The sequence below is a fragment of the Anomaloglossus baeobatrachus genome, chromosome 5 (genome assembly GCF_048569485.1).
Source record: "Anomaloglossus baeobatrachus isolate aAnoBae1 chromosome 5, aAnoBae1.hap1, whole genome shotgun sequence".
NCBI classification, from domain to species: Eukaryota; Metazoa; Chordata; class Amphibia; order Anura; family Aromobatidae; genus Anomaloglossus; species Anomaloglossus baeobatrachus.
The window spans coordinates 384,439,148-384,457,022 of record NC_134357.1 but is presented as its reverse complement, the minus strand read 5'-3'; the positions used below and the strand labels follow the sequence as shown (position 1 = coordinate 384,457,022).

The window sequence follows — 17,875 nt, the reverse complement described above, 5'->3', positions numbered from 1 at the left end:
GCTACAGGGTGTTGTGGCTCAGGAGGGTCGGCGATACTGGGGGTTACAGGGTGTCGCAGCTCAGGAGGGTCGGCAATACTGGGGGCTATGGGGTGTCGCAGCTCAGAAGGGTCAGCGATACTGGGGGCTACATGGTGTTGTGGCTCAGGAGGGTCGGCGATACTGGGGGCTACAGGGTGTCGCAGCTCAGGAGGGTCGGCGATACTGGGGGCTACAGGGTGTCGCAGCTCAGGAGGGTTGGCGATACTGGGGGCTACAGGGTGTCGCAGCTCAGGAGTGTCAGCGATACTGGGGGCTAAAGGGTGTCGGGGCGGGCGAGGGACCTCATTGAATTTGCTAGCGGGCTGAGGGTTGAGCCAGCTAGTAGTTGCCGAGCTAGACTTCAAGAAAATGGCCGCGGAAGCGGCGCGTGCGCAGATTGAAATCTCGGCACTCCGAGATCTCAGTCTGCGCACGCGCCGCCGCCATTTTCTTGAGGTCTATCGCGTCGCTCAATAGCGCCGCGACAACCCTGATCCCTCAGTATCGCCGACCCTCCTGAGCCGTGACACCCCCAAGCCAGAAGTATTGCCGACCTTCCGACCTGTGACTCCCCTTAGCCGCGGACACCCCCATCTTCTGAGCCTGTAGAATCTCCGCCCCAGCCTCCTGAGCCGCTCTTCCGGCACCGCCGCTCCGCCCTGGTGAGCTAATTATTATAAGACACTGGGATTATAACACAGACCCCCATTTTAGCATTAACAGGTATATTATTTCCAATGTTCCTTCTCTACACTTGGGGTGCGTTTTATAATCCTAGTCTTGTACTAGTGTCAATAAGTTTACCCAGTTTTTGTGGTAAACTTAGGTGCTTCTACTCCAGTATATACGGCTGTGTACTATACTGAGTGGGCCTGTCCTTATGCAGTGGGTGGAATATCCCATATAAGCCCCTATACCTGCTGCACTGCTCCCCATTATTCAGGCTTTGTGTGACTTATTGTTTCTTCTATTTTAGGTTTGTGATTTGCTTGTTCTGCAGTAAGAGGAGACGTTCAGGAATGTCCGTTCTTCGCTCACGGATAGACTTATTATATGAGAAGATCTTGTGAAGACCATAGTCATTGAGATGAGCCAGCTCCATTGCCTCTACTAGTCCCATTAGCGTAGAGGTCAGTATCACAGATGTCACCTCTTCACATCTCTTTATACCTGGTCCCGGTCGGTTCGCGTTGGTCCGGTCCTTGTTGTGCCCAACATGGCAGCGGCTGGCACTGTCCGTACAGTTTGGTGTTGGACTCGTCTCTCTGCAGAATCGTCAGTGCAGCTTTAGGATAGAATATATAATATTAGTGACTGGCCCTGGATAAGTAGTGCAATCTATTTAGAAAGTTACTCAAGTTTTATATGGAGATTATTTCTGTATATAAATTGTATTAAGGTGCATAAAAGAGCAATTAAAGGGAATCTGTCATGTCCAGAACCTGGAAATATAGCGCTAATATGCAAGGCAGTGGCTGCAGGGAGAAAATGAAGTTTTATTCTGCTGCCAGTCATCAGGACGAGGAATCACTCCCCTGCATTTTAATTGGAAGCGTACCCCCCCATACATATGCTGCACACATACACTGTAGAGCTGGCTATCAATCACGCTGCCAGGGAATGATTATAGCAGTCACTGTATAGTGAGCGGTAACAGTAATCAATCCCTGCACTGCAACGAGGCGAGTGGCTGCAGAGAGAATAAAACTTAATTTTCTCCCTGTAATTGCGCTTTGAGTAAGCTGTTACATAGAAGTTAAATGTTATTTACCTACATATTACCCCTATATCTGTAGGTAAATAGTGTTTTCTGGAGGTGACAGGCTGCTTTTTAAAGAGAACCTGTCAGGTCCAATATGCACCCAGAACCACAGGCAGTTCTGGGTACATATTGCTAATCCCTGCCTACCTGTCCCTGTATCTACCATGTTTTGCCAAAAATAAGCCCTCCCCCGAAAATAAGCCCTAGTCCCAGATCAATAATGAAGTGTCCGTGCAACTAAAAAAGATACAGATACTGCAGGACACTTCATTATACACAGCGGCACCCGGCAATTACACTCACCAGACGCCGAGCAGAGGACCTGCAGTGATCACACACACAATCAGATCTCACACACAAACATCGGATCGCACACACAGTCAGATCGCACACATAATCAGATCGCACACGCAAAAAACAAATCACACACACACACATCGGATCGCACACACATCGGATCGCATACACACTCACCTCATCCAGTGACACCGATCTCTTCTCGCCGGGAGAATCCTGAGAGGCAGTGTGGTGCAGCGCGACGAACAGGACCTGCGGCCGGACACGTGACTTGCTCTCATTTCTTTGCTGCCGTAAGTGCTGGATGTGATGTGATGTGATGTGTGTGTGTCTGCAATCGGCTGTGTTTTTCTGCGATCGGCTGTGTGTGTCTGTGTTCGAATGTGTGTATCTGTGATCGGCTGTGTGTGCCTGCGATCGGATGTGTCTCTGTGATGGCTGTGCGTGCCTGCTATCTGCTGTGTATATCTGCGATCTGCTGTGTGTGATCTGCTGTGTATATCTGTGATCTGTGTCTGTGTGTGATCTGCTGTGTATATCTGTAATCGGCTGTGTGTCTGTGTGTGATCTGCTGTGTGTATCTGTGATCGGATGTGTGTATCTGTGATGGCTGTGCGTGCCTGAGATCTGCTGTGTGTGATCTGCTGTGTGTATCTGTGATCTGCTGTGTGTATCTGTGATCTGCTGTGTGTATCTGTGATCTGCTGTGTGTATCTGTGATCTGCTGTGTGTATCTGTGATCTGCTGTGTGTATCTGTGATCGGCTGTGTGTATCTGTGATCGGCTGTGTATATCTGTGATCGGCTGTGTATATCTGTGATCGGCTGTGTATATCTGTGATCGGCTGTGTGTCTGTGTGTGATCTGCTGTGTGTATCTGTGATCGGATGTGTGTATCTGTGATGGCTGTGCGTGCCTGAGATCTGCTGTGTGTGATCTGCTGTGTGTGATCTGCTGTGTGTGATCTGCTGTGTGTGATCTGCTGTGTGTATCTGTGATCTGCTGTGTGTATCTGTGATCTGCTGTGTGTATCTGTGATCTGCTGTGTGTATCTGTGATCTGCTGTGTGTATCTGTGATCTGCTGTGTGTATCTGTGATCTGCTGTGTGTATCTGTGATCGGCTGTGTGTATCTGTGATCGGCTGTGTGTATCTGTGATCGGCTGTGTGTATCTGTGATCGGCTGTGTGTATCTGTGATCGGCTGTGTGTATCTGTGATCTGCTGTGTGTATCTGTGATCTGCTGTGTGTATCTGTGATCTGCTGTGTGTATCTGTGATCTGCTGTGTGTATCTGTGATCTGCTGTGTGTATCTGTGATCTGCTGTGTGTATCTGTGATCTGCTGTGTGTATCTGTGATCTGCTGTGTGTATCTGTGATCTGCTGTGTGTATCTGTGATCGGCTGTGTGTATCTGTGATCTGCTGTGTGTATCTGTGATCTGCTGTGTGTATCTGTGATCTGCTGTGTGTATCTGTGATCTGCTGTGTGTATCTGTGATCTGCTGTGTGTATCTGTGATCGGCTGTGTGTATCTGTGATCGGCTGTGTGTATCTGTGATCGGCTGTGTATATCTGTGATCGGCTGTGTATATCTGTGATCGGCTGTGTGTCTGTGTGTGATCTGCTGTGTGTATCTGTGATCGGATGTGTGTATCTGTGATGGCTGTGCGTGCCTGAGATCTGCTGTGTGTGATCTGCTGTGTGTGATCTGCTGTGTGTATCTGTGATCTGCTGTGTGTATCTGTGATCTGCTGTGTGTATCTGTGATCTGCTGTGTGTATCTGTGATCGGCTGTGTGTATCTGTGATCGGCTGTGTGTATCTGTGATCGGCTGTGTGTATCTGTGATCGGCTGTGTGTATCTGTGATCGGCTGTGTGTATCTGTGATCGGCTGTGTGTATCTGTGATCGGCTGTGTGTATCTGTGATCGGCTGTGTGTATCTGTGATCGGCTGTGTGTATCTGTGATCTGCTGTGTGTATCTGTGATCTGCTGTGTGTATCTGTGATCTGCTGTGTGTATCTGTGATCGGCTGTGTGTATCTGTGATCGGCTGTGTGTCTGTGTGTGATCTGCTGTGTGTATCTGTGATCGGATGTGTGTATCTGTGATGGCTGTGCGTGCCTGAGATCTGCTGTGTGTGATCTGCTGTGTGTATCTGTGATCTGCTGTGTGTATCTGTGATCTGCTGTGTGTATCTGTGATCTGCTGTGTGTATCTGTGATCTGCTGTGTGTATCTGTGATCTGCTGTGTGTATCTGTGATCTGCTGTGTGTATCTGTGATCTGCTGTGTGTATCTGTGATCGGCTGTGTGTCTGTGTGTGATCTGCTGTGTGTATCTGTGATCGGATGTGTGTATCTGTGATGGCTGTGCGTGCCTGAGATCTGCTGTGTGTGATCTGCTGTGTGTATCTGTGATCTGCTGTGTGTATCTGTGATCTGCTGTGTGTATCTGTGATCTGCTGTGTGTATCTGTGATCTGCTGTGTGTATCTGTGATCTGCTGTGTGTATCTGTGATCTGCTGTGTGTATCTGTGATCTGCTGTGTGTATCTGTGATCGGCTGTGTATATCTGTGATCGGCTGTGTGTCTGTGTGTGATCTGCTGTGTGTATCTGTGATCGGATGTGTGTATCTGTGATGGCTGTGCGTGCCTGTGATCTGCTGTGTGTATCTGTGATCTGCTGTGTGTATCTGTGATCTGCTGTGTGTATCTGTGATCTGCTGTTTGTATCTGTGATCTGCTGTTTGTATCTGTGATCTGCTGTGTGTATCTGTGATCTGCTGTGTGTATCTGTGATCTGCTGTGTGTATCTGTGATCTGCTGTGTGTATCTGTGATCTGCTGTGTGTATCTGTGATCTGCTGTGTGTATCTGTGATCTGCTGTGTGTATCTGTGATCTGCTGTGTGTATCTGTGATCTGCTGTGTGTGTCTGTGATCTGCTGTGTGTGTCTGCGATCGGATGTGTGTATCTGTAATGGCTGTGCGTGCCTGAGATCTGCTGTGTGTGATCTGCTGTGTGTATCTGTGATCTGCTGTGTGTGTCTGCGATCGGATGTGTGTATCTGTAATGGCTGTGCGTGCCTGAGATCTGCTGTGTGTGATCTGCTGTGTGTATCTGTGATCTGCTGTGTGTGTCTGCGATCGGATGTGTGTATCTGTGATGGCTGTGCGTGCCTGAGATCTGCTGTGTGTGATCGGCTGTGTATATCTGCGATCTGCTGTGTGTGTATCTGTGATCGGCTGTGTGTATCTGTGATCTGCTGTGTGTGATCTGCTGTGTATATCTGTGATCGGCTGTGTGTCTGTGTGTGATCTGCTGTGTGTATCTGTGATCGGATGTGTGTATCTGTGATGGCTGTGCGTGCCTGAGATCTGCTGTGTGTGATCGGCTGTGTGTATCTGTGATCTGCTGTGTGTATCTGTGATCGGCTGTGTGTATCTGTGATCTGCTGTGTGTATCTGTGATCTGCTGTGTGTATCTGTGATCTGCTGTGTGTGTCTGCGATCGGATGTGTGTATCTGTGATGGCTGTGCGTGCCTGAGATCTGCTGTGTGTGATCGGCTGTGTATATCTGCGATCTGCTGTGTGTGTATCTGTGATCGGCTGTGTGTATCTGTGATCTGCTGTGTGTGATCTGCTGTGTATATCTGTGATCGGCTGTGTGTCTGTGTGTGATCTGCTGTGTGTATCTGTGATCGGATGTGTGTATCTGTGATGGCTGTGCGTGCCTGAGATCTGCTGTGTGTGATCTGCTGTGTATATCTGCGATCTGCTGTGTGTGTATCTGTGATCGGCTGTGTGTGATCTGCGATCTGCTGTGTGTGTATCTGTGATCGGCTGTGTGTGATCTGCGATCTACTGTGTGTGATCGGCTGTGTATATCTGTGATCGGCTGTGTGTCTGTGTGTGATCGGCTGTGTGTATCTGTGATCTGCTGTGTGTATCTGTGATCTGCTGTGTGTGATCTGCTGTGTATATCTGTGATCGGCTGTGTGTATCTGTGATCTGCTGTGTGTATCTGTGATCTGCTGTGTGTGATCTGCTGTGTATATCTGTGATCGGCTGTGTGTCTGTCTGTGATCTGCTGTGTGTATCTGTGATGGCTGTGCGTGCCTGAGATCTGCTGTGTGTGATCGGCTGTGTATATCTGCGATCTGCTGTGTGTGTATCTGTGATCGGCTGTGTATATCTGCGATCTGCTGTGTGTGTATCTGTGATCGGCTGTGTATCTGTGATCGGCTGTGTGTATCTGTGATCGGCTGTGTGTATCTGTGATCTGCTGTGTGTATCTGTGATCGGCTTTGTGTATCTGTGATCGGCTTTGTGTATCTGTGATCGGCTGTGTGTATCTGTGATCGGCTGTGTGTATCTGTGATCGGCTGTGTGTGCCTGAGATCTGCTGTGTGTGATCTGCTGTGTATATCTGCGATCTGCTGTGTGTATCTGCGATCGGCTGTGTGTGATCTGCTGTGTATATCTGTGATCGGCTGTGTGTCTGTGTGTGATCTGCTGTGCGTATCCCGTGATCGGATGTGTGTATTTGTGATGGCTGTGCGTGCCTGAGATCTGCTGTGTGTGATCGGCTGTGTGTGCCTGCTGTGTATATCTGTGATCTGCTGTGTGTCTGTGTGTGATCTGCTGTGTGTATCTGTGATCGGCTGTGTGTATCTGTGATCGGCTGTGTGTATCTGTGATCGGCTGTGTGTGTCTGCGATCGGATGTGTGTATTTGTGATGTCTGTGCGTGCCTGAGATCTGCTGTGTGTGATCTGCTGTGTATATCTGCGATCTGCTGTGTATCTGTGATCTGCTGTGTGTGTATCTGTGATCGGCTGTGTGTGCCTGCTGTGTGTCTGTGTGTGATCTGCTGTGTATCTGTGATCTGCTGTGTGTGTATCTGTGATCTGCTGTGTGTGCCTGAGATCTGCTGTGTGTGATCTGCTGTGTATATCTGTGATCTGCTGTGTATATCTGTGATCGGCTGTGTGTCTGTGTGATATCTGCTGTGTGTATCTGTGATCGGATGTGTGTATCTGTGATGGCTGTGCGTGCCTGAGATCTGCTGTGCGTGATCGGCTGTGTGTATCTGCGATCGGCTGTGTGTATCTGCGATCGGCTGTGTGTATCTGCGATCGGCTGTGTGTATCTGTGATCGGCTGTGTGTGTCTGCGATCGGATGTGTGTATCTGTGATGGCTGTGCGTGCCTGAGATCTGCTGTGCGTGATCGGCTGTGTGTATCTGCGATCGGCTGTGTGTATCTGTGATCGGCTGTGTGTATCTGTGATCGGCTGTGTGTGTCTGCGATCGGATGTGTGTATTTGTGATGGCTGTGCGTGCCTGAGATCTGCTGTGTGTGATCTGCTGTGTGTATCTGTGATCGGCTGTGTGTATCTGTGATCAGCTGTGTGTATCTGTGATCGGCTGTGTGTGCCTGAGATCTGCTGTGTGTATCTGTGATCGGCTGTGTGTATCTGTGATCTGCTGTGTGTGATCTGCTGTGTGTCTGTGTGTGATCTGCTGTGTGTATCTGTGATCGGATGTGTGTATTTGTGATGGCTGTGCGTGCCTGAGCTCTGCTGTGTGTGATCTGCTGTGTGTGTCTGTGATCGGATGTGTGTATCTGTGATCGGCTGTGCGTGCCTGAGATCTGCTGTGTGTGATCTGCTGTGTATATCTGTGATCTGCTGTGTATCTGTGATCGGATGTGTGTATCTGTGATCGGATGTGTGTATCTGTGATGGCTGTGCGTGCCTGAGATCTGCTGTGTGTGATCGGCTGTGTATATTTGCGATCTGCTGTGTATCTGTGATCGGCTGTGTGTGATCTGCTGTGTGTATCTGTGATCGGCTGTGTGTGTCTGCGATCGGATGTGTGTATCTGTGATGGCTGTGCGTGCCTGAGATCTGCTGTGTGTGCTTGCGATCTGCTGTGTATCTGTGATCGGCTGTGTGTGATCTGCTGTGTGTATCTGTGATCGGCTGTGTGTGTCTGCGATCGGATGTGTGTATCTGTGATGGCTGTGCGTGCCTGAGATCTGCTGTGTGTGCTTGCGATCTGCTGTGTGTGTATCTGTCATCGGCTGTGTGTGCCTGCGATCTGCTGTGTGTGTCAGCTAGAAGCAGGGTAGGACGGCGTGCAGCACCGACCGGAGATCACAGGAGGACCTGGGAACCACGCAGACGTCCTGGTCTGGTGAGTATGAGTCTCCTGGGAAGTGGGGGGGGTCTGCTTTTTTGGGGGGTAAACTTACCCCCAACCTTGTTTCTCCAAGAATAAGACCTCCTCCAAAAATAAGCCCTAGCGCTTTTTTGGGGGGCAAAAAAAATATGAGACTGTCTTATTTTTGGAAAAACACGGTAGTAGCATAGATAACGGGATCTTTCGAAAAAGTATTTCTAAAGATCCTTTATGATATGCTAATAAGTGCAGGGTTCCTGCGCTCATTCCACCCTCTTAACATGTTAGTACAACCACAAGGGCGTGCTAACATGCATTTCAATGCCCAATATCATCATTGGCAGTTGCACCTTCTCAGAATGACGGGCTTGGGGTCCGTGCACATGATCAGATGTTCCTGGACTTACGGTCATTTGCACTACACCAGTTTGAAGCCGGGACACGTACACCAAGCTTCATAGTGAGCATGACCGGAAGTCTTGGATCATGTGCACTGAGCAGAAATCCAGCGTGGGGCGGCAATGGCAGCGGAGGGGGGAGTGAGATCATCCTCCGACGCTGCACATTCATTATCATGCTAGCACGCCCACAGGGGCGTGCTTACGTGATAAGGGGGCCGACTAGCCAAGGGAACGAACGCCCTTGTGACTAGTCCCTGGCCTCATTAGCATATTTTAAAGAATCTTTAGAAATACTCCATGTATGCTACTATAGGCTGGGACTTTTAGACAGGGATTAGCAATATGCACCCGGAACTGCTCGTGGTTCTGGGTGCATATTGCACCTGACAGGTTCCCTTTAAAGGTGTTGTCCACTTTTATGACAACCCTTTCTGACCAAAAGTGTCCCCCAGGTAAAATAAAAAATCCTATACTCCCCTCCCGTGTCAGTGTCGTTGCAGCAGTGTCGGGGCTCACGTCAAGTTGTGACGTTACACGAGCCCTGCATCCAATCGCTACTGGCTTCCTGCCTTCAGACGCAGGAACAAGCAACAGGAAGTGAGCGGCAGCCACAGCGCACACTTCCTATTAATTATTTGTTATTTGTCCGAAGCCATGGAGAGACAAGCTGGTGGTGACTGGACACTGGGCTCGCGTGAAGTTACAACCTATTGTAAGCCCCGGGAACGCAAACCCCGACACTTCTAGAATGGCGCTGGCACAGCAGGAGAGTATAGGCTTTTATATTTTACCTGGGGGCAAACCTATGGAAGCAGAAGGGGTTGTCCTACCAAATCAGTGATTGACCCGGGGGGCAGATTTGTATGTTTGCTTTGCACGCTATATGGTATACAATTTATTCTGGTTGCGATATATATCCCTCCACCATATTCAGTCGAACCGGTAAAAAGGATATTGTCTATTTTAGATTCCCTTCCATCTGTGCCGACGCTTTTGATAGGGGATTTTAATAATTACTTACATCCCTATCTAGATAAGTTACACTCGGGAAACATATCGGAGAACGCCGCCCCGACTTCATTTGCTAGAATGCTAACGGAGCTGGGTTTTGTAGATCTTTGGCGTGCCCAACACCCCACAACCAAACAATTCTCCTGTTACTCTAGCTCCCACCACACCATGTCACGGATAGACCTGGCTATTGGAAACGCACTTATGGCCTCATATACACAAAAGGTGGCCTACCTACCTAGAAGCGTATCTGATCACTCACCATTACATGTTACGCTTGCATGGGGAAACCCCGTCACTCTGCCCAGGCCTATCTGGAAACTTAATCCCTTCTGGATCCAGCTTATTGGGGGATCTTTACATGATAACATTCTAGAATACTTCCATGTTAATGAGTGCTCTGCACCGCCACACATAGTTTGGGACTCTATGAAAGCTGTGGTAAGGGGCATATATATTAGAGAAATATGCATACGCAAAAATCAAACCAAATGTTACACCCAGAGTCTGATTCAGGAGGTATCTGATGCGGAGGCTGCGGTGGTGCTCAACCCAACAGTAGAAACTAAAAACACTCTAGAGAAGGCACAGATGTCACTCAAAGAAAATCTCATGTCGGTGGCAGAAAATAAACGCTATTTCCTTAAACAAAATTATTTTATGGCGGGGGAGGGCGTGGGGCACCTACTGGCCACAGTCATTAGAGCACAGGAAGGATCTTCTTATATTAAATAGGTTAAAGACGGAATCAGGTGACTTTGTAACAGAAAGCGAGGATATAATAAGAGAAATAAAGAGCTATTATATGCGGCTATACACATCAGACTGTGACCTCACGGAGACTGAGATTGAGCAGTATTTGGATGCTCTCTCTCTTCCTTCACTGAGTGATGTAAACAGGGAATTGCTGGACCGGGACATCTCATTGGAAGAACTGGAGGAAGCGCTTGGCCAGACACAAAATGAAAAAGCTCCGGGAACGGATGGCCTGCCTGGAGAGTTTTATAAAGTGTATGCACCCTTACTGCTACCCAAACTACTTAAGGTATTTGAAGAGGCTGAAAGGCAGAGGGTCCTCCCGCCCTCTATGAGGGAAGCCTTAATAGTCTTAATATTAAAACCTGGAAAAGATCCAGAGATCCCGGATTCGTATCGCCCAATCTCTCTCCTACAAACAGACATTAAATTGCTGGCCAAGGTGCTCGCCAATAGGATGTCCCGAGTCATCTCATCTATAGTGCAGAGTGATCAGACAGGCTTCATTCCATGCAGAGCCACATCTATGAATCTCAGGAAATTATATTTGGGAATTCAACATAGTTCTGAGGTACCGGGGGAAAGGGCAATTTTGTCATTAGACGCCGCTAAGGCGTTCGATAGCCTTGAATGGGAATATATGTGGGCTGTACTTCGGAAAATGGGCTTTGGACATAGATTCATAAATTGGGTAAAACTGCTATATGACTCACCGGTGGCAAAGGTTAGGGTTAATGGCAGGGTCTCCGAGTCTTTTCCTCTTGGAAGAGGTACTAGACAGGGGTGCCCGCTTTCACCCTTGCTATTCGCAACTGCAGTGGAGCCGTTGGCAGTGGCAATACGGAAATCCAGGGAGGTAGAGGGATTTCGGTGTGGAGCCGTGGAACAAAAGATATCATTATACGCAGACGATCTACTCTTATATTTAGACAGGGTACGTTCCTCGATTTTGCCGGCAATGAATATCATTCGGGAATTTGGACAGAGGTCTGGTCTACTAATCAACTGGTCCAAGTCGGCTTTAATGCCGTTGGACCCCCTTCCGGGGGACTTTTCGGACTTACAGATTCCAGTTCCTGTGGTCCGGGAGTTTAAATATCTGGGAGTAATTGTCAGCCCAATCCCGAAGGATTTCCAGGCCCTAAATCTGGAACCCCTGTTACAGCGATTCAGAGCAAAAGTGCATACCTGGTGCCGTTTGCCGCTATCAAATGTCGGCAGATCCAATTTAATTAAAATGGTAATGATGCCACAATTACTATACCTTATACATAATTCTCCAGTGTGGATATGTAGGGAATGTTTTGTAAAAATTAATACAATATTCCGGGAACTTATTTGGAAGAAAAAGCAAGCTAGGATTCGACTGGAAGTGCTACAGCGGGGAAAGGAGGAGGGAGGACTGGCGGTACCAAACCCATATATATACTATATAGCCTCCCAGATGCAACATCTGAGGGGTTGGGGCAAAGAAGGAGGGTATGATACCAGTGGTGATATAGTGAGAGAGGGATCAGTATGGAAGTACCCAGGTTGCCGGTTGGATGTGGGACAAAGACAGATAAATGGGGCACGATATCCCACACTGGCTATGATATTCCGGGTGTGGGACAGGGGTAATTCTCTTTTGGGGATAAGCGGACCTACAGAGCTCTGGCCACTGTGGCAGAACCCCGACTTGCCAGAAATTAAAAAATTAGTAGGGTTCAGAGGATGGGAGGATAAAGGGATCCATTTAGTGTCACAAGTACTACAAAATAATACTCTTAAAAGCTTTGAACAATTGAGAACGGAGTTTCACCTTCCGCATGTCTTCTTTTATCAGTATTTGCAGCTGAGACACGCACTGGAAAGACAGGGGAGGACAAACCCGGTCACAGTGACACATAATCAAACATTACATAGGCTGCTTACATCTGAGTCCTCTAAGGGTCTTATTTTGGAACTATATAAAAAATTACTACCTGCCCATCTGGAAACACATCCATTGCTTGTTAAAAGCAAATGGGAACGAGACGTCGGTCCCCTGACGGAAGGCCAGTGGTCTGATATATTGGAACAAGTTCCTAAACTGGCGGTATCGGAGTGCCAAAAGCTGTCTCAAATATATCTCATCCACAGGGTATATAAAACTCCCAGTCTACTATTTAAGATGGGACTCAGACCAAACACACAGTGTGTTAGGTGTGGACAGGATGATGCCCATTTGATGCATGTTATGTGGGAGTGTGGACACATTGGTGATTTCTGGAACCAAACCCTGGGACTTATAGGTCAAATATATCCTATCACAATACAACCGTCGCCCCGCCTGTGCCTGTTGAGCCTATGGGAAGGAGAAGTGGATCCGGATTCTCCAACAGCCCTGGGAATAGCACGTATCTTGTACCAAGCAAGAAAGCTACTTGCATATCACTGGTTAGACCCTCTACCACCAACATTACCAGAGCTCAAAAACAAATTAAATAACGTCATAAGATTGGAAAGGGGAGTTTATTTAAAAAGAAAAACATTGAAAAAGTTTTACAACATTTGGCGGCCATGGATGGAGTTGCCGGGCCTACCCTCTAGTGCACTGGTTCGGGATGCAATGCTGGACCGGTTACTGTTGTGCCTGCAGTGATGGTATGTGTGAGGAAGGGAATTAAAACTAGTTTTTTCTGTGACGAAGTGGACTTTGAATGAAGAGGTGAGAGAGGACTGGAACGGTTTCATGGATGACTGCACGGAGAGGGAGGGGCGGGAGAGTATAGCAATATGATGTGGAGCGACACGGCTGATGGAGGAGGTGTTCCTGTTAGTCTGAGGCATTATTGCATAATTTAAGTTTTGTTTATTTGTAGAGCCACGAGGTTTGTAGGCTCAAGTTATATAATATAATTATGATTTGAGAACTCTATTATTATATTTACATATATGCAGAGAAAGAACCTGATTTATAAATCATATGTGTTTATCTGTTTATTGTTATCAGTTATATGAAAAGTGAAATACTCTCTGTATTGATCCCTAATGATTTAATAAAAAAAGATCTGATTTAAAAAAGAAGGGGTTGTCCTAGTACTGGACGACGCCTTTAAGTTGTTCTGTTGGGGAGGGGGATAGGGCCAGTAATTTAGGTTGAAAATGGGATTTATATGAGATATTACTACAGTTCATGTGAAAACTAGCAATTTAGAAATGTCTTATCTGTGTAATAATATATTGCCATTCTTTACAGTTCATTATGACTGCAACTGCTGCGGTGAGCCCCAGTGAGTACTTACAACCTGCGGTCTCCACTTCCCAGGTATAGTAAAAAAAAAAGCCTTTATTGTAGAGTGTAACATACTAGTGTATGTATGTGTATATATAATAAATAAAAATATATATAAACACTATAGCTGCCCACAGTATCCTTCCTTCAGATGGATACAGAGCCAGAAGACCAAGGGACCCAACTTGGTGAAGAGTCTACAATCATGAGAAAATTAGACAAGCAAATTGATTGTGCCAAACAATTAGTGTCATGTATTTGGTGCCATAAATATTGTTTGACACATTATCACCCATCTATTTCGCTCTTGCTTATATAAGCCCCTGTATAAAGCCCCTTACAAGTCCCTCAAACATCCCACAATGGATGCTAAGCTTACTGGTCTATATTTACGTAGGAAAGACCTGGAGCCCTTTTTGAAAATGGGCACCACGTTAAATCTGTGCCAGTCGCTTGGTACAGTACCACTCTCTGAAAAGTCTCCAAAAATTCTGTCCAGTTATGCATAGGGGCGCAGCAATAACAGAGCAATATTTGTATTCTAATATCATGTGTATTTTATGTACCAACGTATTCATCATATATTCATAACTAGTGTTCACCCATCTAGAAGAAAATCTCTATAATATGGCACCTATGGAACATAGGACTTTTTTTTTTTTTTTTTTTTTAGAGGAACTGACCTCATGCATAATATATGTATGTATGTATGTATGTATGTATGTATGTATAATATACACATACATACATACTTACATATAAAAGCAATACTCCTACATATTGTATTGTTACATTGCAGTTTTATGCACTTGGTTTGGCTATTTTCATACATGTTTCCATATAGGTGTGACCACTTCCATTACGTGCCTCTTCTTTTCCTGGGAATTCCTTTCCTATAAATAACGTTTCTTTCCACCATACACATTGTCATGATTCCATGTGGATGCGGACTGCTAAGATTTTCCTTTTTTCCCAGTTTTTAATGTCTATCCAAATAAATGTCACATTTTATTTTTTTTAACACCGTTTCCTGCAGGATACTACTCATGTATTTTTAACTAGAGTTCCTTCATCTAGGAGAAGATATCTCTACAATATGCCATCTGATGAAACATAAGACTTTTATATAAAGGCCCTTTTTATGAAATCTGTGCCATACACATATACAGTGGGGTTGGCTTTATATCATGCAGGTAGTACATTGTATACATGAGTCTGTCCGGGTTATTTGTGTGTTTGGTTGCTATTATCTGTGTTTTCTTCCATCCGTGTAGGACACACAACCCTCTCCTCTGGCTCTCCTGGCAGCCACATGCAGTAAGATCGGTCCTCCTGCAGTTGAAACAGCTGTGACTACCCCTGTTCCACAACGACCAAGTCGCAAAAGGTTGATACCAATAAAACCTGCACCATTACCAGTGAGTCCAGGAAAAACAAGTATAGGACTATTAAATGCCAAAGGGAATGTGATCCAGATTCCGCAATTGGGAACAGGAAACGGGCAGCTCTTCTTCACCATACAGAACCCAGGGGGTAAAGCTGGACGCTATCAAGCTTTGCAGACGTCCCCTCAGGCAATTCAACAGACTGTGAGCACTCAGTTTCAGATTATTAACCCTAATGATGGTGCAACAACTCTTCAGCTTACCCCACACTCCAGTTCCACAAAACATGTGCCCATAAAGCCTGCCCCTCCGCAGAAAAACAGCAATGTTATGAAGTTGACTGGAACTGCTGGCAACAACCTCACTTTGGCACTGCCTCTCAATAATCTGGGAGACGCCACCTCTGAAATTTGCAGCCAACTTGTCCCTAGCAGACAAAGTAAAAAGCCTCGTAAGAAGTCCCTGCCACTGGGGCCAACACCCGGCTCTCCCACCCAAGAGCAGGTGGAGACTGTAGTGATTGAAACAACTGCAGACAATATCCTGCAAGCTGGAAACAACCTGCTGATCGTCCAGAGTCCCAATGCAGGTCAGCATGCTGTACTACAGCTTGTACAGCCCAAAGCTGAAACGCAGCTGGTGCAAATACCACAGCAGGCACTGCGAGTGGTACAAGCCGCCTCGGCTACACTGCCAACGGTGCCGCAAAAGCCAGTACAGACTGTCCAGAGCACAGAAATGCTTCCCACACAGGTATGAAGGCATTTTCTCCTGTCTTTTAACTCTTGTATGTTTTTCATTGCTTGGTTTCAAGGTTAATTTAGTTGAATTAATATTATAAAATGGCCAGAATACTGAAACCTCGAAAACAAGATGTAGGCTGACATTACCCATTGGTGCTTTGGCTCCCGTCGATCTTTGTGCTTCCTTTTCTGGCTGGATGGATGTAAGATCACTGCAGCTAAATGCCGGCCACAGCGGTGACCATGCCAGTGAGTGGCTGTAGCGGTCATGGGATGGTATGGTCTGAACAGTATGTACATGGACCGGCAGGGCAATCGTGTGGTGTTGGAAAAGGAACCATGGGATTGGTTAGTTGAACAAATATATTTTGGGGGGGGGTATTGTGTATTATTAAAAAATAATCATAGGAAGGCGAGCGCTATATTAATTTTTTTTTATCCTTATAACATTAGGCAAATGGTTGTTATTAAAGCCTCTGGTCAGCCCTTTCGGAATCTGGTTGCAAAACAGTTAATTGTTTTATTTAGTTAGTTTTAGAATATGGGCATGCGTATTCTTTTTCAGGTGGATTACGCCTGTAAGGCTGCTTTCACACCTCCGATTTCTGCAATGCGGCACAATCCGGCACTTTAATTTAATTAGTACCGCATTGTGCCGCAAGGCCTTGCGTTCCATCCGGTTTTTGCCGCATGCGGCAGATTTAGCCGATGCGGCGGCCGGATGGAACGTTGCCTGGCACGTTTTTCGTGCGGCAAAAAAAAAACCGCATCGCGCCGCATTTGGCCGATGCGGCGCATTTTTTCAATGCATGCCTATGGCGGCCGGATGCGGCAAAAAACGCATCCGGCCGCCGCATGCGGTTTTTGCCACTGCGCATGCTCAGTAGCATGCCGCAAGCGGCACAAACCGGATGGGCCGCAAGGGAAAAACTTATGCAAAGGATGCGGTGAAAACACTGCATCCGTTGCATAGCTTGCACAGCCGGATTGAGCCGCACAGCTCAAGCCGGATGTGTGAAAGTAGCCTTACCTGCCTGAAAATGCACTGTAAAACGGAAGCTAAAAGTAAATATGGTGCACAGCAATGTAAAAATGACAATGCTGTGCTTTTCTGCTTCAGAGGTCACAAATGCAGTTCAAAGAAGTAGCATATTCATTCTATGCCACTATAGTGTAAAACACAAAGACTAGGCACCTGTAGGGACACCTCTGTAGGAAAAATACCGCTGGTGTTTTCATGAATGAATTTTGCCTAGAAAACCTTGGCAGCTCCATGGGGAAATATAGATGTTGTTTGCGCACACCCTCAGGCCGGGATCATACATTTAGTTCTGCAGGTTTTTAGCCAAAGCTAGAAGCGGATCCAGATGGAAGAAGTTGTCTTTCCTTTTATATTTTCAGGGTTTGTTTTAACCCAGTTTTGGCTTTGACTCAAAAAACTGCCAGAAATAGTATGTGTGATTCCAGCTTTAGTCAAACCATATCCAACACTTAAGGCCGCTTTACACGCAACAACATCACTAACGCGATGTCGTTGGGGTCACATCGTTAGTGACGCACATCCGGCCTCGTTAGCGACGTTGTTGCGTGTGACACGTACGAGCAACTGCTAACGAGCAAAAATACTCACCTTATCGTTGCTCGTTGACACTCTGTCCAGTTCCCAAATATCGTTGCTGCTACAGGTACGATGTTCGTCATTCCTGAGGCAGCACATATCGCTATGTGTGACACCGCAGGAACGAGGAACCTCACCTTACCTGCGGCCGCCGGCAATGAGGAAGGAAGGAGGTGGGCGGGATGTTACGTCCCGCTCATCTCTGCTTCTATTGGGCGGCCGCTTAGTGACGCCGCTGTGACACCGCACAAACCGCCCCCTTAGAAAGGAGGCGGTTCGCCGTTTACAGCGACGTCGCTAGGCAGGTAAGTACGTGTGACGGGTCCGAGCGATGTTGTGCGCCACGGGCAGCGATTTGCCCGTGGCGCACAACCGATGGGGGCGGGGACGCACGCTAGCAATCTCGCTAGCGAGATCACAGCGTGTAAAGCGGCCTTTAGGGGTT

At 47.0% G+C, this 17,875-nt stretch overlaps 1 protein-coding gene across 3 annotated transcripts in view; it reads left to right on the top strand.

The window, feature by feature from the left end:
- Window positions 1–471: 471 nt before the first annotated feature.
- Window positions 472–17,875, top strand: part of SP2 (Sp2 transcription factor) — a 29,351-nt gene continuing 11,947 nt past the window's right edge. For all 3 annotated transcript variants that reach the window (XM_075350068.1, XM_075350067.1, XM_075350069.1), the window contains exons 1-4: window positions 472–683; window positions 998–1,151; window positions 13,649–13,717; window positions 14,959–15,822. In XM_075350068.1, the coding sequence (XP_075206183.1) occupies window positions 13,655–13,717; window positions 14,959–15,822 (927 nt within the window). In that variant the 5' untranslated portion in view covers window positions 472–683; window positions 998–1,151; window positions 13,649–13,654. The remainder of the gene's footprint in view (window positions 684–997; window positions 1,152–13,648; window positions 13,718–14,958; window positions 15,823–17,875) is intronic.